The sequence below is a fragment of the Tachypleus tridentatus genome, chromosome 4, assembly GCF_004210375.1.
Source record: "Tachypleus tridentatus isolate NWPU-2018 chromosome 4, ASM421037v1, whole genome shotgun sequence".
In the NCBI taxonomy this organism is placed as follows: domain Eukaryota; kingdom Metazoa; phylum Arthropoda; class Merostomata; order Xiphosura; family Limulidae; genus Tachypleus; species Tachypleus tridentatus.
The window spans coordinates 37,290,417-37,318,196 of record NC_134828.1 but is presented as its reverse complement, the minus strand read 5'-3'; the positions used below and the strand labels follow the sequence as shown (position 1 = coordinate 37,318,196).

The 27,780-nt window shown below is 34.3% G+C and overlaps 2 protein-coding genes and 1 long non-coding RNA gene across 16 annotated transcripts in view; 1 reads left to right on the top strand and 2 right to left on the bottom strand.

Annotated features, from left to right (window-relative positions):
* LOC143248859 (uncharacterized) overlaps positions 1 to 27,501 on the top strand; it is a 34,820-nt gene extending 7,319 nt beyond the window's left edge. For 4 of the 10 annotated variants that reach the window (XR_013027237.1, XR_013027235.1, XR_013027234.1 and 1 more), the window contains 4 exons: positions 6,228 to 6,451; positions 10,312 to 10,496; positions 11,253 to 11,300; positions 11,550 to 13,057. This is a non-coding gene — a long non-coding RNA (uncharacterized LOC143248859). Of the gene's footprint in view, positions 1 to 2,149; positions 2,232 to 5,720; positions 6,452 to 10,311; positions 10,497 to 11,252; positions 11,301 to 11,549; positions 13,058 to 18,934; positions 19,076 to 25,405 lie in introns of those variants that run through there. The other 6 variants (XR_013027236.1, XR_013027232.1, XR_013027230.1 and 3 more) reach the window with 6 other exon arrangements.
* Positions 796 to 25,475, bottom strand: LOC143248101 (serine/threonine-protein kinase PAK 2-like). The gene is made up of 7 exons (XM_076496537.1): positions 25,366 to 25,475; positions 12,244 to 12,388; positions 11,042 to 11,343; positions 5,178 to 5,364; positions 4,135 to 4,227; positions 2,426 to 2,525; positions 796 to 1,266 (listed from the first exon to the last, which is right to left on the bottom strand). Exons 1-7 carry the CDS (start codon positions 25,473 to 25,475, stop codon positions 1,193 to 1,195), a joined length of 1,011 nt encoding a protein of 336 aa, XP_076352652.1. The 3' UTR covers positions 796 to 1,192.
* The window catches only part of LOC143248858 (uncharacterized), a 37,190-nt gene continuing 34,774 nt past the window's right edge, over positions 25,365 to 27,780 (bottom strand). For 3 of the 5 annotated variants that reach the window (XM_076497707.1, XM_076497704.1, XM_076497708.1), the window contains one exon: positions 26,175 to 26,274. The gene's annotated coding sequence lies outside the window, so the exon portion shown is untranslated. Of the gene's footprint in view, positions 25,498 to 26,174; positions 26,275 to 27,780 lie in introns of those variants that run through there. The other 2 variants (XM_076497705.1, XM_076497706.1) reach the window with 2 other exon arrangements.

The following is a 27,780-nucleotide window of genomic DNA, read 5'->3' as shown; positions in this document are numbered from 1 at the left end:
AAATCCCAAAGAAAACTGTGATTAAACGTCTTTCCATAGTTATTAAAGCAAAAGGGGGACACAGCAAATATTCACTGTTTGCTGAACTCAAACATTCTCACTAAATTTCTCTTGTACTAAATGTGAATAATAATAAAAATATTGATGTTTTACCTGTGATTTACCTTCAACTGTTCTTTGAAAGTAGCCTGAAATCTGATTTTTGACTTTGTCCTAACACATTTGCACAGTACTATAAAATAAAACTAAACATTTTTGCAGAGTAAAAGTTGATATCTTATGGAATTATGAATATTACAAAATAAATATCACACTATGAGATGGTGCCATAGTAAGTTTGAAGTTTTCACAAGATGAACAGTAGGTAATTACAACAAATTCCTACATTTAATGATACTGTTTTTTTGGTGTATGTTATGAGGATAATAGGTTCAACTCAAACAAACATAGCCTCGTAAAATAACAGAAATTTATACCACACCTCTAAGAGTTCAGAGGCAGTGTATCGTTTATGTCCACTTCTAGACACCTGTCAAGGATTACTTTTATTCTCAGTGCTTGGTTTCCCATTTTTTGAGATTAAATCAAATATCTGAAAAAGAGTGCGATTTGATGACTAAATCAATAACCTAACTTAACAGTATGTACAAATCTTTGGATAATCCTTCCTAATAATGTCTAAATATCATTAAAGGTATACCTTTATAGTAGTTAAATACTGTGGGTGAATTATTTAGTGTGTTATTGTTTATTTATAGGGGGTTAATAAAATGGTAGTCATACTATTGCAGAAAATATAGTTTAAGAAGTTGAAAGATAATAACATAACATGTACATTCCACAACATTCAATAATTAACTGTTTGTTACTGTATACAGTCTTGTCAAATGTTCATTGTTGCTGTCATCATTATCTTCAATACATCTTCACGTTTGAATAATGTGAACAGTGTTGTTTTTGTTTTTATTATAGCTATTCTCCGTAGTTGGTGAAAGACATTCTTGACAAAGCATACAATTGGGTTTTAAAGTACAAATATGTAGCTTTTAAGAATTTGGGTACTGGTTGTAATTACTGGTTACCAACATTTACCATGTCACTATTTTCTTGACGATAAGGAGGTTGACCATTTCAATGGCTGTTATGCCAAGGGACCAAATGTCAACCTCAGGTCCATACTCTATCCTTCTTACTAATTCTGGAGCCATCCAGTGACGAGTTCCAACCAATGATGTTCGCTTCTTTTGTTCTGGGGAGAGCTGAGCACTTGTTTCAAAATAAGCAATGTGATGGAAAGAAACAAACATTAAGTTACCATTTGAGAGAAAAAGAAAACATAAATAACTGGTAGTCAGCCTTACAAAACTAGCTTAACTCTAATTTAGGTTTCTTCTGCTCTTATTGTAAATTTTGACTGTAAAATAGAAATATTTAATCATCCAAATGCACAAATAAAACTTGTCAGCACACAAAAAGTTGATATAAATCTGCTATGTATATATATGTTTCATGCTTAGTTACAAAACAAATAGTTTATAATGATGTATCGTTTGAAGTTGCTGGCCTTAAAAATGTCAAATCCAACTAAATATACAATTTGTTTTATAATTACCAAATACATAAATCCAACACTTAAAAATACAGTCTGAAAGTGAAATTATTTCTTTTTTTTGCAATCGATTTGCCACAGATTTCCTTTTCTTTATTCATATGAATCATATATTTATAAACGTTTAGCTTTAAATCAGAAAATAATTTATGATAATTTCTTGCAACAATGTGGGCTAATAGTTCATTTGACATAGATTGTATTGTTGCTAGTAAGTACACATAAAATCTTCCTTTTATGTCAAGTTACAATCCTATTGATTAACAGCACAATAGGTAGCTGTGTTACACAGCTGGATTTATTTCATTATATGTTTTAAGTTTACAGAAAAAAATCGAATTAAGATTTAAAAGTATTCAGTGATTTATACAGTTAGAAAAAGTCAATTTTTAGTTGGGAGTTATTTCTTAATAATATTTTTCAAATTTGATATTGAAGTAAAAACAAAAAAAATAAAGAACCAGAGTGTAAATTCAAACCATGAAATATAACAGCAACTATTTAAAATAATAAAATTAAAACATGGATATATTCTCTTAGAAATCATTCAGAAGGTGTATCAAGTTATAAAATGTACATATTTTGTACTGAACGTGAGAAATGGAAACATTTGTATATACAGGTATGTAATTTATGTTGATTAATAAGTTACTTTTTATATAATCAAGCAACCCACTGATATCACGTGATGTTTCAACATCTTCATAATATATATACATTGTCAAGTAATCTATGTCAACATGAAACTGTTACAAACAAGCTAAAATACTTAAAAATGCTTGTGTTCACTAAGGCATTATATGTTTAAACACTTACCTAGTTTTATGGTCCAGTCCTTTCCAAGTAAAATGTTGTGGCTTTTGATATCTCTGTGGACTATATTGTGTTGATGAAGGAACTGTATTGCCTGGAGTATCTAAATGAAATATGAATTTATTTCAAAGTTAAATATTTTAAGAGAGAAGTGTAATTTTAATTCAGTATGCTTATTGTATTCAATATTTTATATATGTATGTATATATTGTGATAGTTGGAGACAACAACACAAAAATATCAAAGATTCTGCACATTAATAACTACCAGAAGTACTTTCATCATGTTATTAGGTTGATATATTAGTTGTTTTAACATCTGTTGTTAGTAAAGGTTCTTACTAACACTAACATCGAACATAAAGCTGAACATGAGTAAAGTGTGGGCTTTGTAGGTTGACACCCACAACCATGAGTGACTACCCCTGGGTAATTTTAAACTTAAATAATTTCTGAATTGAGGTATTTGCTGTTATGTCACCAATGTTTTTAATGAAAAATGAAGTTCTTTAATATTTTCCATTTTTGTTATTTATATATTTTATTTCATATTTACAGTACAATATTAAGCTATACTTTTGTTGCTAAGCAACATGACAAAAGTAAGTACGATTACCAAAACACATTGGCTTCTCTATATATTAGATATTATACGAACGAATGTACCTAGCAACTGCCATGTTTTTAGGTCGATATGTTCTGTGTGAAGGAGGTGGACTGGCCATTGTGCCAAGGCACATGGGCTTCCTTGTATGAAATTCACAGGTCACATATGACTCTGATTGCTGGTGGGATAGTATGGACACCATCTCATAATGAAATGGCATGACTCCCCAATAGGATTCAGACCACTTCTGCTACATGACTATGTGATTGTAGATATTCTGAGCCTATTTTAGCATAAAACTACAACTTATGTACTTTTCTTGCTCAGCAATATGACACAGAAGTCATTATTGGAAAATATCTTTACCAAAATATTTTGACTATTTTATATACGTGAAGTTGTTATACAAGGTGCCACTTCTTTTATACGTGGTTTTTTGCTACCTTTCCACATTATAAAGATACATAGACAGGTGTATAACTACTAATACCTCGATGGTATGCATCTGGGCAACAACCTTGTCTTTTCAAGATTATTTGGAAACATGAAAAATCTACTGTGTACGTTGTTGCCTGCAGGAGTTTTTAAATGTTTTTCATAATTTTAATTAGTTTTGTGATTTTCACTAAAATCAATTCTATAATTGTAAATGTTTAACCCATTTTCATGCCGAACCACTTTGTAAGTTTATACAGTATGTATTTCTTAATGTTACTCAATTTTGAAATTAACAGCTGGTGTGATAGAAGTTTAAAAAGGTGCTATGCATTTAATACCACAGATATAAGTTTCTTGTGATATTTAGTGCAGTTAAAATTTCCCAATAGTAAATTAATAATAATTTTTGTACACTTGTTGAAAATGTGTTCCATGTAATACACTGGAAATGAAACTTTCTGTAACTCTAGAAAGAACTATAGAGAGTTTACACTAGATGGAGCTTCATAATTACTCTCTGAAATGTTATTTAAAATTTGTCATCTCTCAAGTATACAGAGTTTTGGCAAGGAAGTACGATGACTGTTGAACAAACGTTAAAATAAATTACAATCATCAGATCTATAAAACCTCTTAATAGTTACTAACAACAATCAATATAACTTACTTCTTTACATACTGCTGCTGTTTCATTTTCATGAAGACGGGTTTTGGAAAGAACACTAGCCATACTGCCAACTCCTAAATATTCCATTATTATCTAAACAAATAAAGTTTAAAATTTCACTTACATTTGTTAATAAAATTATACCTAACAATGAGACAAAATAATATATTTTTCCTATTTTAAGATTCTGTCAGTAATCATATATCTAATAAAAACAGAAAAGTTCTTCAAACAATCGTTCATGAAGTAGGAACTGATGTAACATCAGTTGTTTAACATTTTTTAAGTGTGAGATTTTTATTGTCTAGAAAGATTTGTGGTTCAGAAAAAAAAAATATAAACTCAATTTCAAGTGTTAAGGAAGCGTGAATTAACAAAGACCACTTTTCTACATTTTTGTTACTTCTTCAATTCTAACTTTTATTTTTCTACCTCAAAAGATGTTTTACATTTTATGAAACATGCTCTTTCATATATTGGTAACTAAAGCTGTAATCTGATTCCCAATGTTTATAAAATATTAAATTGGATTGTATTTTGTGTGAGAAACTGAAAATTTAATATTTATTGTATTACACACTGAACAATGTTTACAGTTTTGTAAATAATGCTATATTTGAAGGTATTGTATAAGCTGCTAATAATTTAACAACTCAACCTTTCCTGAATAAAATAATTTCAATAACCACATGTAAAACTGTGTGTGAAACATACAAGGAAGATGAATAAATCAAAGTACAAACTAAAGAATGCTGGTAAGAGATAACACACTGATAGAAGCTCAGAATGGAAATAGAAAGTTATTGTGTCAGAAGCAAATGTGGCTGCAACCTCCCACACTAAAACTATCAAGTATTATTTATAACTATAATTTAAACAAAGCATACCTCTGAGAGTGATATGTAAAAATATTCTTAAACTTGTAGGGTTGCTTGAATTTGACCAATTAATTAAATAAAAACAGTACGTTAGCCTACACTCTATAACAGGTAAGATTAAAAACAAAAGAGAATTAATTTGTACGTAACACTAACAACACTTACCCATAGTTCATCACCATCAAGAAAGCTATCCAAATAGTTGACTATGTTTGGATGTTTATATTTCTTCATTATTAAAAGTTCGGTGATGATAAGGTCTTTTCTAAGTTGCTTCGTTACATTGATCTTTTTAACAGCAACTTCCAACCCAGTCTCAGTTGCTACAGCAGTATAGACAGTTCCTGATCCACTAAAACAATAAGAGAAAGTACACTACATTACAAAATTTTTACTTTTTCTTGTTCCTGGGTAGAAAGTGTTATATCCCAATTGCTTATGCCTAATGTAAATGAAAAAGACCTATTTTTCTCTTCAAACTTTACTTTTGTGACCTGGGTAATGAAATATTCAAATTTACCCATTTTCCAGAACATTCCATGTAGATTCAGTGCTAAGAAGCTAATAAAGAATTTTCTCGAACTTTCTAGAATGTGGTATGTCTTCCAAGAATTTACAAAACCCTTTTGGAATTTTCTAGAACTTTCCATGGTAATATATATATATATATTACCTCTGTGTATATATATATATATATATATATATATATATATATATATACAGAGGCTCACCACTAACCACTTCAGTTTAGTTCTAGCTGCGTAAGTGAATGCATAGACCTATCTGATTTGATCAAAGATGGCATCAAGAAGCTGCGAACACTCTCCAGATGCATTCTGCTATGTATGTGGCCAGTTTATCAAGACAAGAGTGAAAACACTCTGTGAAAGCATCTGCCAAAATGTGTGAAGCCTACAAGGCATATTTCGGTATGCCTGGAGGAGATCAAGACAAATGCTGGGCACCTCATTTTACCTGTGAGTACTGTAAAAAAACTTTAGAAGGAAAGACGGACAGTTTTTGCTCATTTGAATAGTAAGATTTTATGATATGCAAATTTTATACCTTTTAAAATGTAAATATCTTTCAATTCATTTTTTTAAATTTCTAATATTATAGATAAAATAAGAAAGTATTTTGCATGAACATCTTACACATTAGTTGTGGATGAAATAAATTTATTCTTCATGATAATTTTATTTTGCTCTTTTGCAGGATGGTACAGAGGAGGAAAGAGAGCCATGATGTTTACTATTTAAAGAATTTGGCACCTACCACTTAAGCAGTTGCTACTTCTGCATGGTGGACCCTACCAAATGTCGGGCTGGCAAGAATGCATCTGCCATCATGTATCTGAACCTTCCATCATCCATCGCCCCAGTGTACCCACTCTGCCAGAAAGAAAGCTGCTTCCCCTCCATTGCAAATTACTCATTAAAGTAAGTGAAAGTGCAAGGTATTATCATTACGCTTGTCTTTTTCTGTTTAATTCTACCAGATATCACTTTGAGTTCTGTTATAATTTGGAATTATCAGGTTTTACTGAAGAGGAAATGTAGGAAGTGCAGAATGAGGTAAGAACCTATCGGAAATACATTTTCATTTTAGGAAAATTACAACTTCTGACACAGTATATTAAATCCTATCATGTAAATAGCTAGAATCCTTGAAGAAGAAAGGTCCACCTTTCGAAAGTGCTCGGGTTATAAGGGTTTCTATTTCAGTTTTATGAAGACTTCTTGGACTTGCGTCTTTTTAGCACATCACGAATAGCTAGAATCCCACATTGAACAGATGGAGGAACCAGTGTGAGAGAAGAAAAGAAACTTCCGTTAAAATCATCCAAAGATCATATCTGGAGAGAAAAGTCAGATTCGAAGTACTGATGTGGGAGACAGTGCTGCATCTGAACCATGTATACTCTCCATTCATCCAAGAAATGTGTGGTAGATACGAGCAGTAAATCAGAGGATATAATCCAGGTGGGTGTAGAGTGGCTATAGTGTGACAGACTGCATTAAGCAAGTGAACTATATCCAAAACCCATGCTTCTGGGAGCCGACATCAATGCTGTGGAAAGATGATGATCATACTGTCTTCATCTCAAGTTGAAAATACTGAGAGGATCTTAAACCACCCACAACTTCAGGACAGAGCACATTTTAAGTATGTAAAATGATATATCAATCTCGAAACCCAATATCCAGTCTTCATAAAATGTCTACCACAGAGAAATTAACTCTCTCAAGAGTGAAACTGACCAGAACCAACCCAGATACAGTAACATCCTCGGAATAAGATACATCGATGGAGAGCAGAATCGAAGGAACTGTAACATTCCTGAGTACCTCCACTATGACCCACGACACAGATGGAGTGTATAATTTGAGAGAAGAAGAGCGACATCTGTAATACATGTGTGAGGACTTATGTTGGTTGGTTTATTCTAAATCCAAAACTCAACCATTGGCAGGTAACACTGAAATGTGGGTAGGATGAGGGATACCACTTTAAGGGGTCAACTGAAATTATGACGTCTTACTTCTTTGGTTTTTGTATGCTTTAATGTAGAGGTTATCATGCCTTCTAAACCAGCAGAACACTACCACCCTACTTTGCAGTGAATGATATTTCTATATGGAATTTTAAGGCATTAAATCATTAAAAAGTATGCCTTTAGAATCCACCACCCCACCAGCTTGGAAATGGAAGGTAGTAAGGACTCTCAATCTCCACTAGAAGAAAAGGGAGGTGCAAAAAACACAGTGGAGAGTCTAAAGGAATAATAATACCTGAAACAGTGCAATGGATGACCATAGAAACCCAAATTTTAAAAGCAAACCATGGTGACTTACTCAATACAAGACATGGTAGGGATGGACAGCTATCCTATTGTTCTTTAGCCATGTAGGCCATGAGTGGTACGGTCAGAGATGAGCGTATTTGTAAAGAAATTCCATCGTGAGGAAAACCTTCAAGTGATCTTTCCAACAGTATCGTGGCCCAGCATGGCCATGTGGTCGAGGCACTCGACTCTTAATCCGAGGGTCGCAGGTTCGAATCGCCGTCACACCAAACATACTCACCCTTTCAGCTGTGTGGGTGTTATAAAGTGATGGTCCGTCCCACTATTCGTTAGTAAAAGAGTAGCTCAAGAGTTGGCGGTGGGTGGTGATGACTAGCTGCCTTCCCTCTATCTAGTCGTACACTGCTAAATTAGGGATGGCTAGCGCAGATATCCTTTATGTAGCTTTGTGCGAAATTCAAAACAAGCCAAACCAATCCAACATGAAACATAATAAGCAAGCCAATATTGCTGAACTGTGTGGATTTTAAACGTTAAAGAAATTCTTGTCAGGTACAATAAGCTACAATTTTAGACCTAAAGAATAAAAATTAGCATGAAAAAGAAAATAAGGTTCCTGAAAAAATTAAATAAAAATAACTCTCTAGTCAAAGTCACATGGAAATTTGAAGAATGACTACATGTGGAATACGATAGTCCAAAGAGGAAGAAATGCGATACTATGCAAATAGTGGGAGATTAATGTATTAGAAATCATCTACATGCCTTACTGAAGAAGTTCCTCTTGGGAATAACAAAGATGAGACGACAGAGAAAAAGTAAGGTGTCAAATTTGATAAAAAGAGAACTGGAACAAACTACAAGAGGACAACGAAAGAAGGGAATAAGCCATTTGAAACTAAAGGTAAAACCCAGTTGATAAGTATAGAAAGAAAAATATCACAAACAGAGAATGGTTGCAAAGGGATAGAGAGACGGGAAGGAAAATCACAGATGGAAACCATGTGGCAATATAACATTGAAGAGCACGCACAAAAAAAGTCTTTCTGATTTACACGTAGGATAAAAGTAAAAAAACGGAAGGAAGGTATATCAGTGAAAAGTAGAATATACTTTCTCTAGTCTTTTAGGTTTTGGAAAATAAAGAGCAATTCAACAAAAGAAGAAGATATGTAGGATGACAAAGAATAAATGAAATATCATTGGCAAATAAATCAGACTACCAACATCAAGATTAAGGGGATAATGAAAGAAATATTAAGAAAAAGTTGGAACAAGGAACACGTGGAAAGTGGGTTAAATAGGGGCTGATTGAGGCAATGGAAAACCACATTAAAAATATGAGTTAAGAAAAGCCACAGAGGGCGACAAATCTGAAATGAACATATCAATATGGAGATTGTAGTAGAAGTAAATACCATATGATACTAGAAAAAATGAAAGATGTGGGACAAAGCCAACCGATAACAGTAAACCAAGGACACAGAGGATTCCAAATCAAAAATGCAAGTAAAAGTCTTAGAAATACAATGAACAGTGGTCCAATCAGGTGAAAATTCCTGGTCCAGAGACCAATGTCAGAAAACATTCCATTTATGTTGCTAAAAGTCTATGGAGGAAGGACAAATTGGACATTTGAACAAGCTTTATTTTCTCACTAAGGATCAGGTAAAATCCAAGAATGAAGATGGAGGACAGGAAGAGCAAGATGAAGCAGTGATGACTGAGTTGCAAAAGAAGGCAGACAGACAGAGGAAGAGGAAGCTAGATAAGTCGGGGAAACCATGGCTGCAAAGGCTAATAATGAGCATTCAGAAGAACTTGAGATTGAGTAGTATGGATGAAAAGAATTATTCAATGAAAAAGTTTCATGTGATGATAAATATATAGATATTTGTTGGTCCAATTATAATTGAAAGCACTGATAGTCATGGTGACAGGATAAGAAACTGGAGACGAAAATAGAAGTAGTTTGTGGTTGAGGAATGTAGTAAAGACATCAGTGTAAGGAGTATCTCACTGTAGTCGAAGCCACCAGAAAACAAGAGGATCAAGAGACCACTTCATTGGATAATTTTTGTCTGGACAAGAAAGATGATTGCGACTGGACTGAAACACCGATAACATAACTCACAGAGATATGGCTATCCTGCATGTTAGTCAAGAAAATGAAATCCAACATAAGAAAACATATTGAGAAAGAGTGCCACTGTGGTGATTCGGATATGCAGTCACTGCGGAATTATTGATTGAATCGTGACAGACGATGTCTGGTCAGATGGAGTAAATGATCCTAAGCCCAGAAGCTCCAAAGTGTTGATATGATAAGACTTGTCAGCTACAAACCAACACCTCAAAGCCTCCCTTTTGATTGACCATTTCCCTCTATTCATGAATGTAACATGTAAATTCGAATGGAGACGATAAAGTGGAATATACTTGCCTATGTGTGGATTTTGTCCATTTACTAAGACAGTTCCTTGTTTATTGTAGGAGGAAAGGTAATAGAAGCCTGCAAAGGATCCTTTCCAAGAGTACTGACTGTGAAGTGCTCAAATATCAACTCAATCACAGGAGATTAGAGACCACAACCCAAAAGCAATAGCACCTCGTGAACTGTAATAGAGGGAGGGACCAGTAAGAATGCAGTGAAGTGAAACGTCCATTCAATGAAGTCGGTGAGTAGAAAGTTAGGCCTTACTAAGATGGGTATTGAAAAACACCCAAATGGGTCAGATGTTAGGAATGTTGAAGGAAGACGTCTCTGGTATGATTAAATAGCCCACTCAAGTTATCTTCTGGAGAACGTTAAGAGTATAAAATGCAAACTCCTGTTCAGAATGAGCTATCAGTAACCAGTCATCCATATAATAATGAAAACGTATCCTAAGAACTTATTCAATAAAAATCACAAGTGGCCAAATCAAGGATTAGTATGCAAAGCTGATAACTCACCTCAAAGATATGGTCACAACTGCGGAGCTATAAGGGAAAGATTTTTAAATGCTACTGAACGTATAACAAAAATTAAACAAAAAGCAACATATTTTCTTATAAAAACAGAAAACTGACTGATGAAGTGATATAATTAATGTAAAATAATACATTCTAATTAATTAGTTCTACGTTCCAAAAATGAAGTTTTTATCTATAATATTTTAGTACTGAGTACAAATTTACCTCTAAACCACTATACCATTCTTTTGAAGACTTTCAAACTCACCCTTGGCCAATTTGTTTCATCTTTGTATATTTCTCATTTGGATCTCCCTCAGAAACAATACTTCTCAACACTGTCATGATTTCCTCGTCTGTCACTTTTTTTTCATTTAGCTTGGTTGACATCTTATCACTGTCTTTATTTATCTTCTTCAAAGAAACAGTAGTTCTAAACTTGTCCATGTTTTCTTTATCTGTCACTTCCTTGTCATTAGATTTGGTGGACACAGTCTTCTTAATTATGATGACATCTTTCCCAAGTGGTGAGTAGTTCTTGACTTCCTCTTTTTCAACAGATATTACGTACTGGTAAAGATACGTAGTTATTAATTTTGCAACTCTGACGTAATCAAAAGGGTATTTAGGTAGAGGTTAGAGGGCTCAGCTCCAAAGCCCATGATCGTAATGGGTGCCCACTGATAATTTTATTCTATGTAAAATTATATAGGTGTAAAATCCACAGAAATTAATAGCCCCTGGGAAATAATACTAAGCTAATGATATATTTGCAGAGTAACTGTGAATCCCAATGTCCTGTCACCAGTAAAGTAATCAAAGAGATGCTTTTGAATTACATAAACCCAAGACTGTGGAAAAGTACAATAACCTAGGCTGCCATGGGTAAAACCCAGTGAAATAACCCAAAAGTAAAATTGAACACTATGCTGCTGGAAATCAGGTCTCAATACCATGTTGGGCCGAGTACAGATAGTTTTTTGTGTAGTTTTGTACTTAAGTACAAAGAAATTGATTTAGAATTATAAAGTTGTTTATTACTCGTAATAATGTCTTTTGTATACACATAACAGAAAGTAAATAACATAATGTATTATAAAACAACGACTAATATACCACACAAACATGCTTTTGTCAACAAAGATTAATTATCTCTCGACTTTTTTATAGAATGTTATTAATTACACCATTAAATATCATATTCAGACAAAGAATCAACCTCTCATGTTTTTATTCTAGCACTTCTTGTTTTATTACGTTGGTGCAATATAAATCATTTAATGACAATAAAAAATAAGAAAGCCTAGATTAGTAATCCTGACATTTAGTTAGTGTTTAATCATCAATAAATAATACAATAGATAATTGTGTGATTTCGTACAAATGAAAGTTTTTGCTATTGTGTTGTTTAATTGCCTAAGGGATTCTCAGTAAATATAATACATTAGAGTGTTTGAGTTAAAATCTCACCTTTAATACCCGAAGGATCAGATGGCATAACCCAAGACCTACGAATGCAATAAACACCGTAAAGTAGATTATAAGGTTCCTCAGGTAATGTAAATATGAACCTTCCACTGAGCAACCTTGGTTACATCTCTTAAAATCAGGATAACTGATAATAGAAAGTAAATTTAGAATGTTAAGTAGTCCTACTGTAATTTATATAACATTAGTCTTAAATACATATCGATAATATAGATACCAATCTTTGCAAAAATCCGTACGACCAACAACTGCAATTACATTCCTGTAAATATACGGTAACTGTAAAAATTAACACAAGAGACTTCGTTAATTATTCATTCCACAACATGTTTAAAGATACAGCTAATTAATGACGCATTCAGTCCAATAAAAAGACACAATATCATCTTTGTTTTAGACCGATATGTTTTGCAAGTTCTGTTAACACGAAATAATCAAGTTAATTTTTTACTTATAAAAGTATAAAAACTGGTGTCATCGAATCTCATGATTTACCCATAACCAGGATATTTGGTGTTCATGATTGAGATCGGAAAGCTTTTCAATTTCCACCCATGGTTGTTTTTTTCATGGGTTATTTTCTGTATGTATGTCAAGAACAGAATTTGGAAAACAACTGATAGTTAATTGTTGTTATGAAGAGTGATTATTGTTGTAGTTTTCTATTTTAATGGCAAGAACACCAATATGTACTGCTATACCAAACTTATATTGTTGAAGGCAGCAAAGAAGGTTTTAAAAGTTGAATAAAAAAACTTGTGTAAAAATATTCATTAAATAAATGTTCTAAAGAAAATAGTGACTGACATCTAATTTCTTATGAGCTTTTGTTGGAGGGTTGTATTTAATATTTTCAACAAAATATAATTTCAAATTAAGGAAGCATCGAAAGCAATGCCTTTTACATACGTGTAAAAAATAATTCTAGTACGGTAATTTGGGAGGGATATTTGGAAATTAGTTGATGTATTATTAAGCTTTATTACTCCATGACTATTGGTAGTTCTTAGAAACTGTCCTATACTTTTTGTTAATACAACAATATCAGATTCAATCAGAGTATGATTAAAACTAACAAAGCTTTAGAACATTATAATTTATACACTGCTATTTCAATTTCTGGTACACAACCCTCCAGTATGTCAATGGACTCAAACTGCTAAACACCGGCTTTCAATCCTCATGGTGGACAGAATACATATAGCTCATTGTATGCCTTCATGCTTAATTCTAAACAAAGAGTTATAGTATACATTTTTGTTGTTATGCTAAGTCATAGAGATTTTGATTAGCAGGCGTTAAACTTGCACTAGATATTTGGATGGAATGTTTACACTAAAAATATGTTGTTATTGATTTGTTTAATGTTGAGTTAAAGTCTTTAACAATGTTTAAAGTGTTTTTAACGCATTTTCCTGAGAGGCTTAAAGGGAAAAATACGATATGAGGATGAGGTTTGTTTGCTATCAGTGGTTTGGTAATTTGTGTTTGATAAATGTACACCCATGTGCAAATTAATTGAAACAAATGGTCATTTTACAATATTTTCACCATAATATTAAGATGTGGATGGATTTTCAACACAATTGACATGATGGTTCATTAGCTCCATGCGGGAGTACATACAGTTTTAAGGTTTGTATTTTGTGTTTCCGGTTTTTATAGGCGTTTTTGTGTTTTCTACCACTACCTTACCTTCTGTGGATGAATCGTTCATGGGGTTTATGCGAAGAAAAATACAAACAGTTTTGCGGTTTCTATGGGTATTCCCCTCGGTGTGAATTCCTGTACATGGTGAGGGGACCTCCCAGGGAAGGTTCTGCTTTGTCTGGTTACCTTCTCTTGGATTTAAACATTCACCCACGTGTTTGCCGTGTGTGGCGACCCGTGAAGGGGAGGAGAGGATCCTGGTGGTTTAGGGGTCCATCCCCAACACACCACTTTGGCCTTGAATTCCTGTAGATGGACGGTCTTTGGGTGGCCCCCCTTGGGTCAATCGGCTGGTCCACTTGGGCTAGAGTCAACCAAGTACCAGTGTTGGAAGTTCTCAACGGGTGTTGTGGACATTGTGCCTGATGCTGGTGTTTGGGTATAGTGCTCACGAAACCCTGGCGTTGCTGCATTGTTCTTGCATGACTTTGTAGTGCATCCCCTCGTAGGGCTCCATGGTGGGTGGGGTCAGTGGGTACCGAAGTTTTTCTTTTTTCCTATGGATCCTCCTTCAAAAAATTTAAATAAAATTGTAAAAAAAACAGTCAATGGGTAAGCGACCACGTCTTGAAGACTCTGAACAGCAATCTTCAACATTTGTAACACATGTACCTCATTTTCTTATACTTCATTCTCTTTCGGAAAAACCTTGAGGGCAATTGTCCCCCTTTTTTATTCAGAAGGGATTAGATGGACTTGCTGGCTCTCCAAAGTCAGTAAAGAAGCTTCGATCTGGAGACATATTGGTTGAAATATCCACATCCCAACACAGTGAACTCCTCTTGAATTCAAAGGCAATTGGGGATATACCTGTTGAGGTTACACCTCATGCTACTTTGAATTCATCACGAGGAGTTATTGTTGAGAGGGATTTGAAAAACGTCCCCGAGTCAGAGATTCTCGCTGGTCTCTCCACTCAAGGAGTTTCTGCAGTGACGCGCATCTCCACTCGCAAAGATGGAGTTACACTGCCAACAAATACCCTCATTTTGACATTTACTTCATCCCGTGCACCTGCCACCATCAAGGCAGGTTATCTCGTTTGCAGGGTACGGCCATACATTCCAAGCCCTCTCCGATGTTTCCAATGTCAGAGATTCAGCCACTCAAAGACATCATGTCGTGGTTCCCTGACATGTGCTCGTTGTGGGGGCAAGGACCACGATGCCTATGAATGTGACATGGACCAACATTGCGTCAACTGCAATGGTTCTCACCCCTCCTACTTTCACTCTTGCCCAAAATGGTTGGAGGAAAAAGAGTTGCAGTGTTTGAAAACGATACATAACATTAGTTATCCTGAGGCTCGGAAATTGCTGCCCACAACTCCATCTCGGACATATGCTGCTGCACTTCATTCCACAATTACAGTGGGAGTGCAGACAGATCTCTCTGTACCTCCAAGAGAATCATTTTCAAAACAAATGAAAAGCCTTTTGACGTCCATGGTTAAATAGGTTGATGAATTGACTTCCACACCCATCTCTGTTCCTCCCATACATTCCAACAAACCTCAAGATCCACATCCTTCAGTTTCAAATACAGGCATTTCTTCTGATACATCTTTTTCTCCCACCCCAAGAGGCAAAACAATCATTCGTTTGCGTCCTCAGTCACTGGAATCCCTTTCCAATAACAAAGACCTGCCCACTTGACCCAGGGCAGGATCCATGGAGGTTGACAGACCTCCTCCGACAAAGGACAGAAAGGAAAAAAGATGTTGTCGTAAACAGAAGGGTTCTCCAGCCACTTCACCTACCCGTCATTAAAAATGGCCACCTTGATACAATGGAACTGTCGAGGTTTACGTTCTAATCTGGATGATATCAAAACACTGATTGCTTCCTACCATCCTGTTTGTCTTTCCTTACAAGAAACATTTCTCAAACCTGCTGATACAGTCACCATTCGGCGGTTTTCTCTGCACAGAAATGACAGGCTGTGTGATGGAGGGGTGGCACTATTGGTTGATCAGCATGTGCCCACCCTGTCTTTGTCACTCAACACACCCTTGGAGGCCGTAGCCATCCGTGTTTCCTTGGGTCATACCATCACTGTTTGTTCTCTCTACCTGTCCCCTGGAGAGACATATGATCAATCAGACCTTGATGCTCTCGTTGAACAGTTGCTGTCTCCATTTCTAATCCTGGGGGACTTTAATGGACATCATTCCTTCTAGGGAAGTGCTGTTATTGATGGAAGGGGTCGCTCTGTAGAGTGTATGCTCTCTGATCACAATCTTTCTTTTTTCAGTACTGGTTCTTCCACTTATATTCATGCAGCTAGTCAGTCCTTTACCGCTATTGATCTCTCGGTTTGCTCCCCTTCATTATTCTCCCATTTTTCATGGAGTGTTGACAGTAATCCACTAGGCAGTGATCATTTTCGTATACTTTAGAGAGAGACTGGCCGTGGTCGATGCCAACCTACCCGCGTGCCCCGGTGGAAGCTGGATCAGGCAGACTGGTCCACTTTCACTGCTCACACAGAACTTGATCCTGCCATCGTAAATCAGCCACCAATAGACGACTGTGTGGCAGCGGTAACTGGCTGTATTATACAAGTAGCTGCTCAGTGTATTCCTAAAACCTCGACACGTTTTCCATGATATCCTCGTCCGTGGTGGAATCCTGCTTGTCACTTAGCACGGAAGGCTCAAAAACGGGCCTGGGATACTTTTCGTAGATATCTCACACTTTCAAACCACGTTGCTTTGCAACGGGCCCATGCACATGCTAGGTGGGTAAGACGTCAAAGCCAGAAGGAATCTTGGATTAAGTTCACAACTAGCATATCTTCTACCACCAGTTCCAAGATCATATGGGACAGGTTTGAGAGGTTAATGGGCACTACAATTCTGTCCCCCTCTCGATCTTACTCTCTGATGGTTAGGAGGTGGCTGATGTCTGGAGCATCGCTGATACTCTAGGTGAAAGCTTTTGTCGGGTATCTGGCACTTCTGCTTGTTCCTCCACCTTCTTGGCCATCAAGACTCGGGCAGAGCATTCTCCTCTTTCCTTTTGAACTAACTGTTTCTTTGACTATAATTGTCCCTTTACACTGGTGGAACTGAAAATGGCCCTTCATCAGTCTGCCAGTACATCTGTTGGATCTGATGATGTTCGTTATGACATGCTGCACCATCTATCTCCTGCTTCTCTTGATGTCATTCTGATCGTCTTTAACCGGATCTGGCAGGAGAATGTTTTTCCTAATGCCTGGCGCCAGGCTATTATTTTACCTTTCTCTAAGCCAGGGAAAGATCCCAAGATTCCTTCAAACTACCGTCCAATTGCTTTGATGAACTGTCTCTGTCAGACCTTAGTGGACGGAAGTGGGCTCTGGCGAACGGCTTTAATTTCTCTCTCTCTAAAACTGTATGCATGCACTTTTGCCGCCAATGGGATATTCACCCTGATCCTGAACTTCATATCGGTGAAGTTTCGCTGCCAGTGGTCCCTGAGATCAAGTTCTTGGGGCTTATCTTTGACCGTAAGCTGACCTTTATACTACACTTAAAGTAGCTTTGGGTCAAATGCACAAGAGCACTGAACATCCTCCATGACCTCTCTTCTACCAGTTGGGGAGCAGATCGATGTTCAATGTTAAAGGTATGTCGTGCTCTTATTCGATCAAAACTTGACTATGGATCAATGGTCTATGGCTCTGCCAGACCCTCGGCCTTAAAGATGCTGGACCCCACTCATCACCAAGGACTTTGACTCTGTACTGGGGCTTTCCGTACCTCTCCAGTTCAAAGCTTATACGTTGAATCTCATGAACCTTCTCTGCATCTTCCCCGTTTGCAACTATCTTTACAATATTCTTCGAAACTTCGTTCCTTAACAAAGCATCCCACCTGGGGATGTGTTTTCCTTCTTCGGTAGGCCGTACTTTTTCAGAACAGACGATCTGCCATTGCTCCGTTTGGCCTTCGCATCTGGGCGCAATTGGATGAATTGGGTCTGTCCTTGGATAACACTGCAGATTCCACAGGTCAGCCCACCATGGCTTATTACAGCCCCCACATGCGACCTTCCTTTCAATCATCTGAAAAAGGCAGATACTCCAGATTGGAAGTACCGTCTTTTATTTAATGAACATCTTTTAAACAATCATTCCGTTCACATTTATATAGATGGTTCCAAATCAGGTAATTCAGTGGGCTCTGCTATGGTTTGCTGCGGTTCGGTAGTTGCTCGTAGAATCCAATCTACAGCTTCTGTGTTCACTGCTGAACTGTATGCCATATCTCTTGCCCTGGATCATATTGCAGCTGAGCAGTACTCCAACTGCACTATTTATACCGATTCGCTTAGTTCTATACAGTCCCTGGAATCGCTACACGTTGGCTCACACCCTGTTCTCGCTGATATTTAAAACCGACTGGCCCATTTCTCATTAACTGCTACTTCTATCCAGTTTTTCTGGATACCAAGCTATGCGGGAATGAGCTTGCTGACACAGCAGCTAAATCTATCTACTCCGGCACTATCACCACTGTGCCTATTCCGTACTATGGTCTTGTATTCAAGGCTCGGCTCCGTGCCAGCTGGCAGTCCACTTGGAGTGAGCAACGTGACAACAAGCTTTTTCAAATAAAACCCTATATTGGGCTTTGGCTATCTAGCTTCCGTAAAGTTCGGAAGGAGGAAGTTGTTCTAACTAGACTACGTATTGGTCACAGTTTTTTAACTCATTGTTTTCTTTTATCTGGAACTGATGCACCAATGTGTAGTTTGTGTAACACTCTAATATCGTTACAATTCTCAACGACGGCAATATTTTAAACATGTTTTTTCCCAGGGTTTATCAGTAACATTGGACAGTGTTATTGGTGATGGTGACACTGTCCACCTTGATAAAGTTTTTAGTTTTTTAATGACCATTAATCTTTTTAATCTCATTTAAGTGTTGCATATTTATTCATTACACCTTTTTAATTGTGGTTCCTTTTTTACAGTTTCATTCTCTATAGCTCAATTTGACATTGGAAAATGGCCAGAACATTAAATAACTCGACAACCAGGACTGGAAAGGCCAAGTTCAGGTGACTAACGCTGCTGTTTAAACTATCCGTTTGAACTACCAGTTAGTCATCCTGGTGAGTTGTTATTACACTTTTGCTTCATGTCATTTAACACTTTTATTACTTTACCTTTTAGTACTGGCCATAATGACACATAACCCGGGAACCAGGACTGGAAAGACCAACTTCAGGTAACTGACGGTGGTTCTTGTACTTACCTGTTAGCCTTCCTGGTGGGTTATGATCATTACCATTCTGCTACAGGAAGTCCTTTACAACTTTGTAGACTGGATGTCAACATCGGTTTTATGCCATTTTCTGTTTTAATTGCTGTTTTGTTTTTACCTTCATTTACTTTTACAAATTTTACTCCATTTACTTTACTTTTACCTTTTTACTGGACATTTGGCTACTCATTATTACGATTTTGCTATGTGTCATTTAAACCTTCTATTATTTTACATTTTGATAATGGCTGCTATGACACATAACCCGGAACCAGGACTGGAAAGGCCAACTTCAGGTGACTGATGGTGGTTCTTGAACTTACCTGTTAGTCTTCCTGGCGGGTTATGATCATTACCATTTTGCTAGAGAAAGTCCTTTACAACTTCTCTTACTCTGCTTTCTCTCTTAACATTGTAGACTAGGTGTCAACATTGGTTTTATGCTTTCTCTGTTTTTCAATGATGTTTTGTTTTACCTTCATTTCCTTTTATGTATTTTACTACATTTACTTTATTTTTACCTTTTTACCAGATGTTTGGTGCAGATAGCCTAGCTGCTTTGTGCCATAAAACACTAAATCAATCAATCAATCTATGGGTATTTTTTACAATTACTTACGTATCGGAGAAACAAATTTTATGTCCTACGATAACCTTTCTGTAATCACAAATTTACATAACTTCCGTCCAGAACATGGATACTTCTGGTAGTTAAGTAAGAATTTTACAAAACAAAAAATCTCTAAATTACTAGAACCGAAAACTTTATGCAGTCTTTGCACATTGCCCTACAGATGGCAAAACGTATATATGAAGAACGAAATAGCATAAGATGGAAATTGTTTTTTAAGCACAAAACAACTTATCGCTGCTAAATGCGTTTTCTTCATTGCAGAAAGTAAAACCCTAGGTTTAAGCCTTTTTAATCTGTAAACTTATCGATGACCCACCAAAAGGCGTATAAGTTGGATACTGTGGGTACACGAACATTGCAACAGTGAATTTATTTGTGCTTTTATTTTACAGCTAGCTCTATTAGTACTGTGCAATGTTATTTGGATATTTTGAATAGTGTTGTATTTTAATGTGGTATTTGCAGCCTTAAGGTACAAGTATTGCCGCGTTTGTTAACATTCAGGATAGTTGTTCACATTTTAAAACAAATTGTTCAAAACCAACCCAGTCTTTAAGCACCAATTCCATCTGGTATATTGTTCACAGTAATAGGTTAATTACATATGGAAATAAATCATTTTGCTTATCGAGTCTCCTTAAAGATTCTGAGACAAAATATCACTTTATTAAAATTAATAACACGTAGAAATAGTTTTCAGTACAGTGACGTTTATAACACATTTGATATTTGTGATAGCTGACATGGCTAATACGCCAGTTAACATAACCTTCAAATATGGTGCAATATATACTCAATAAAAGCAAGAAATCATGTACCACACAAATATACTAGTTAGTCCCCTGTGTTCCCTGGTGGAACAGCAGAAAGTTTAGAAATATCTGGTGTTCAATTCCCAACAGTGGACACTACAGAGAGCTCAGTATGTCTTTGATCTAAAAGAAAGAGAACAAAAATAGCCAATCCTCTATTAATGTCTATAAGTTAAGTTTACTTATTTTTTTAGAAAATAAAAGCAAACATTTACCTCAGACGATAACTTAAGAATGATGCTACAAATTTCTCAGAAAACGGTTTGTTCAAAACAAACATCACAGTATAACAATTTGTTTCTTTACCACTTTTGATATAACTTTCAGTGTAGTGACTCTAGCTTGTCAACAACTGCTACAAACATTTGGAACTTTTCTTTCACTGTAAATGTGACATTCGATCATATAAAAATTTCAGTACGTTTGCTACAGTTACAGAAGAATTGTTTTTAAGTTACGTTATCATCAAATTCCAAAATAATAAGAGTTTACGAAAGAACAAGTTAAAGGACTCGAAAGAAAGGTGATGTTAACGTAAAAAATATTGCTACCCGTTCTATGCAGACGTACATGTACAAGTGATATCAGCGAAGAGTTCAACTTACTTAATTTGGTCTAAGAAGAGCACTCCAAAGTTGGCGGTGGCTGGTTTTGACTTTCTGTCTTTTATCTACTCTATTACTTTAAAGTTAGGGATGTCAACCTCAGGTAGTCCTCATGCAAATAAACAAACCAATGCTTATCATATTCAGATACTACAAGTTAGAAATATGTTTGATAATTGTGATAAACTAGCAGAAAATAATAATATAAATTAATTCATTTTATCAAATACTTTAAGTTAATTAATAATCCTATATATCTTTCTTTTTGTCTCTTTTCAGAACAGTATCATAAAAATATCATTATTCAGGGTTGTAAGGTACTCACTGAGGTGGTTGAAAACTAAATTTTAAACTGTTGGAAGGAGAATAAAATAATTTTAATATTTTAGTCTGCTTTTAAAGCAACATTTTGAATTGTTTTCATGATAGGTGCTACCATCGTATTTACGTTGTTGTGTGTTTCTCTGGCCAGTTTAAGCTTTGTGCTTTTATCTTTGATATAACACTTTTGTGATAAGAAAGAATAATATTTACCTTAAGTTGTATACTATTGTTATGGTTCTGTGTTTTTTCTTATCCATTATATTAAACATTTATGCTCGTGTTTTACTTTAACAGTTTAAAATATTACTGAAAATTAAACTGATATTATTTTCAGTCTTGACAGTTACCCTATTCCAACTTTTAGAAGGGTTGACACAAAGTATCTAGGGGGAATATTGGCCACCATGTTATTTAAGGTTTTTAATCTCATTGAAGAAACTGCATAATTTCTTCTGCTTTTAGTAGGAGCATCTTTAGAACAAGGTCAGCCAGTTCACACAAAAAGTTATTCACTAAAATCATTATTTAACACAAGACAGGGATATGTACTGTGTCTTTCTAGCCAGGTTTACAAGGCATTTAATTCGTTTAATTTTTGTCTCCCTGTAAAATTAATATAAAATGTGTTCACTGATTTTACTGCATCCACTGTGAAGAATCGAATCCCAAACTTTGATGTTATATGTTTGTTAGCTTTCAGCTGACTCGCCGACTAATAGAGACTGTAGTGTTAATTTAAAGCAACAAAATAATCAGGTTTAGTTTACTGCCTTGATGTGCTATACATCATCATCATCAGTGTGATTTTGTGTTATTTCACTTGTGTCTATAAAACTTTTTTATACAAGTAATAAATAAACTTTGGTTTTGTAATTGATTTCATTGCTGCAAGTAAAATGGAAGGCCTAAAGCAACAGGCTAGTCAAATAGGCCTAAACAGTGTTGCCAGAAAGATTGCAATCCACTAATATATTATTTTTCTAAATTAAGTCCTAGTTTATGTGATTTATCATGTTTGAAATTATTAATTATGAAACCTTTGTTTAGCTTATGCCACAATTTATTAGACTAAGTAATATTCAAGTTTACTGAATAAAAAAATGTTACTTTAATTTAAATACTACCCCCAAATTTAAATAATGTCCCCCACCTTTAAATTAAAAACTGTTCTCTTCATAAGTTAACAGCAGTGATGTAATAGTGTGGGAACAGCTTTCAACTACATTTCTGTGTAAGCAGAATGCATTCCCTTCCAACTTTCACAATTTCAAACAAATTAGAGCTTGGAAATTTCTAACTTCATGAAATTTTGTCCACCTTCAGAAGAATGATTCATTAACCCTTTCATTCAAGTTGTAGTTATTAAAATATAGTAAAAGAAATGACTGGAAAATAAAATTGTGTAGTTCTGTTAGTTATAATTCCAAATAACTTATGGACAGAGTTTATACTTTTCATACTTATTTGCTGTAGTTATCATGTTATAAGCAACTAACTTGAAAACTTAAGAGAACACTTGGGATTTTTTTCATCATGGACCATGAAACTCCACAGTAAATCTCCCAAGGTATTCCACTTCTGAACTTTTGACACATATTTCCTATGTTTATTTTACTGTTAACAGCTCAAGTAGAAACCTTGTGAAAATAAAACAATGAATTTCCACTGATCACATTACTGTTAAGTAACACTCTACTTTGATGTTATTGATAGTTATTTTCCCAGCTTTGAAGACAATAGTATATTGTATGTGATATAATGATTATCTAAAGTATTGTATAGAAATGGGAGAAAATAGTTACAACATTTCTCTACAGAAAGTGTGATCTGATTCAATAAACTTGTTAATTATCCTCCCTGATTGGTTGGGGTTTAGCATTATAGATGTCAAAGTGTGCAAGAGCTTTTGAACATTGTCTTTTCTATTTTACCATACTTACAACAGTAGCAAATTTAGTTTTCAGTAATATAAAAAGGAAATGAAGAAATGAAAAAAATGACACATGTTGAGAACTAGATGAGTTGTAAGTTTGTTCATAACTGTTTCAACTGTTTAAAAATGTTAAATGTATTAATGTTACCATTTCAAGTCAGTAGTAACATTGATAAAGATCAATCAAAATTTGACCAGTGTTTATATAATGTATTAAAACTACCTCTTCCTTTCAAAACCATGCACAGAAAATATTACTACAGTTTATGCAGACAAGTATATTTGCTGCACATATAAGAAGTTGTTCTGTAAGGAACTATTTCATTCCTTTTTGATTCTTTGTTTTTGCTAGATTTTACTGTTTAAAAGATGGGCACATATCTATTTGCTGTGATTTATATCTATAATTTCTAATATAAAATATCACTTCTTTTGTAAGTACGTTTTCACGAGCTTGCCTCATTAAAAAGTTATGCACATGCACGTGCAAATTCTTGTTGATAATTGACAATACTCAAATGCAGACCCTCGGGGTTTGCTTGGTATTAGTGATAACTCTCAGGTTTCTAGATACTTTCTTCTTAGAGATATGATGGTCATATTTCTTTTGTATATAGTTTTTAACACAAAAAGATATGTACACTCAAGAAGACAAGTAATAATATACTGATGCAAAACCTTAGGGTTCACTTAATATGGATGCAAAATTTCAAGTTCGTAGATTCTTTTGTCATGAAGCTATAACAGTAAAACATAAACAGAGGCGCATGTGCACACGAGTTTCTTTCTCTCCTTGTGATTTTTATTTGTAGTATCAGGAACAATTTCTTCTTTATGGTGGTTTTCGCTAGCTGACTTCATTAAGAAGATGCACATGCATGTGGATAAGTAATACTCAGTTTACACCTTCAGTGTTTATATAATGTATTCAAACTACCTCTTCTTTCCAAAACCATGCACAGAAAATATTACTACAGTTTATGCAGACAAGTTAATTTGCTGCACCATACTATTTTTTACAAACAATGTAAAGTCAAAATTCTTGGAATACCATTAAGGAAATGAAGTTTATATCAATAACTGGCATATAGCAACAAGGTTGTTTCAATCAGTCATCGTAACCTAAAACTAGTATTATAAAAAAATATGAGATAACAGTGTTTCACAGATTCTTTTCATGAACCAACTGGAACAAGGTCAGGCATTTCTAATTCCATTCCAAACATAATTTCTGAGCTAAACACCTTAGAATTCAATAAGTGGTCAGGAGATAAAAATCGAGGCTTTGAAGGAAAGAAAATAGAACTCCATGGAAAATGTTTTAGATTGTCATTTTCAAACTTAATTGCTGCACATAGAGAATTTCTGAACATTGGGCACCATATTACATTAGATCAGAACCCTTTAATTGGGTGTTCAAAAAACCATCCCATTATAGCTAATATTCCTGAAATTTGTGTTTTAATATATAGGAAATGTGATAAATATAAATAATACTAACACTTTTAAAACATGTTCCCCAACTTCTTTATTTAACACTGCACCACTACTTAGTGATATGTTTACTGACTTGCAATGCTAAAATCTGGGGTTTCATTTCTTGAGGTAGATAGTGCCTGAAACCCATTGCATATCTCTGCACGAAGGCTAATAAACACTAATAAATTAAATATTGTTCACAAACTCTTCTTACGTGAATCAAGTTATTTCACTGTTATCTCATGATTATTTGCAGTCGTTTAATTAAACTTGCATCTTAAAATAGTGATATGACACCCTGCATACAACCTGTAATGTACATGAATTATAAAAATATGATAAGATACCAACCAGTTATCTTCTGTCAAGTAAACCAAAATATCTTTTCCAGACTCCTCCACAAATTCCTGGGACTTCTTCATAGTTAAAGAAGGCTTAATCTTGAAAGAATGAAGTTTCATCTTCTGTTATCTTCCCTGTAATCTAAGTTTTAGATAACATTTCTTATTTTGATAGAAAAGTTTTGTGTATAATTTCAAGGAATATTAGACATGATTTGTTAAGATGTCAAAACCTGTCAATGTTAACGAACTGCACTTTGAACAAAAATCATCATAATCTGGGAAACATTATGTCATAAACAAATGTTTTAGCTGTAATAGCACTTTAATGTGATTGATAAGGAATGCTTAACAGAACACTATTCACTTATTAACATGATTCACTTAAGCTTGTTCTTTGAAATCACAATAAATCAGATTATGTTGCTAAGTTTTTCATATATATTTCTATAACCCAAAAACCTACAAGAATATTGTACATCAAAACTATATTTTATTACTTTTATGGAAAAAACATCAGTTTTTAAAATATAGTAGCTTATTATTTTACAAAGATTTTACCTTTCTATTTTCCTGGTACAGGATCTAACAAAATTGATTGTTGTTTTCAGACCACAAGCACATAAAATATTAAAACAATATTAAAGTCATTCTTTAATTTTATTTATTAAGACTTTTCTGCACTTCAAGACTATATACCCAATATATCAAAGTTACTTTTAAATATGAAAAAAATAAAGTTGTAGCTTATGTTATTGTCTGTCACTCAATATTAATTTTTATAAAACCTATGATAGCCTAAAGATAAATGGCCATTACTCAAGTAAATATCACTGTCTTGATGCCCACAGTTGTCAGAACACAAATTGTCCATTCTTTTAGCCTTAGACTCAACAGCAAACAAACCATTTTGACTTAGCTATTGAAATTTGAGAAACAAAAAACATGCTAAAGTAATATTGTTTAATAGTGTATGAAAAAATTATAAAATCTTATTTTTGTTTTTCCAAAGGTATACAGCTAATAGACCCAAAGTGCAACAAAGAACATATTATAGGTTCATAATAGTAAATGACCAGAAACTTTATCTCCTCATTTTCACCATTGAAGATTAGAAATGCTTTAGTTTGGATTCCCAATAAAAACACCAACCCTCAAACACACAGCAAATTAGTAATCACGTCATTTTAACACGTACATGAAAATTAAGCCAAAATATATTGCCTCCATATGCATTAGAGTCAATATAACTTGAAATAATAACATTTCTCTTTAGTTTACTAGCATCAGATACTTTTCACCTAAATATTTATCTTTCATATTTATGCTAAAAAAGAACCATTCAGTGAAATAACATATTTAAATGTGATTGCTATCGTACTGTAAATCATAAACTGACCAAAGAAATTAAATTTCCGTTTCAGTACACTCCATCATTATCTAGTGTATAAAGCATGTGTTTTAAATACTGTGACTTTTATGAGTTACAAATACTTTAAATGTAAGGTCAGAGGTAGATACAATACAAATGTAAATAAATGGTAGTTTATTTTATAAATAAAACTTATCTCTCCCTTCTTTTACAAATTTATGAAATGGTGTTTGAAAGGAATACACTCTGTCATGATCTGGACCATCACCTAATCCACTTTGTACAAAGTTACAACAGAATGAGTTCTTGTATACAAAACATAAACTGCAAAAACAATTATTTTAACAAAATAATAATAATGCAGAGAAGTCCACATACTTTTCCATATTATATAAAACTACTAAAAATTTCATAATTTCTAGGAAAGCCTTAATATGCCCAAAATGTAGCAGTGAATTTTTAAGACTTTTCATATAAAGGAGGAAGGAAGCTTTATTACAAATCAATGACAAAAAAGAAAATTTTGCACTTTTATGCAATGAACTTGAAAATAGTTTTTGAATCATTTGTGTTGATAACTAAAAAGAAGCAACAATGTTTTCAAGTTTCTTAATACAAGGTAAGAGGTAGATATTATAGAAATGTAAATGGATCATAGTTTACAGGTTTTTAGCTTTGTTTTTATACTGACACATTGTATCAGTGAATGCAGGAAATATAATTAAACATTTCAAATTTGATGGAGGAAGCCAAATAAAAACTTACAGTTTGTAATTTGGAATTTTATGAGTTATTCTATTCAGACAAATAAACTTGAAACCATATCATGACATTTATAATTTTATTTTGGATGCAATTTTGAATTAATTATCACAGAAATTTTTAAAACATAAGATATTCAGGGATGGACAGGATTAACACTGAAAATTCAGGAAATATCAGTGAAAATGGAGAGATATCTCCAGGAAAACTAACTGTAATGAAACAACTGAGTTACTTCAATATATATACAATCAAAGAATAATTTCTAAAGCATATCTCAAGAGTGTTTTC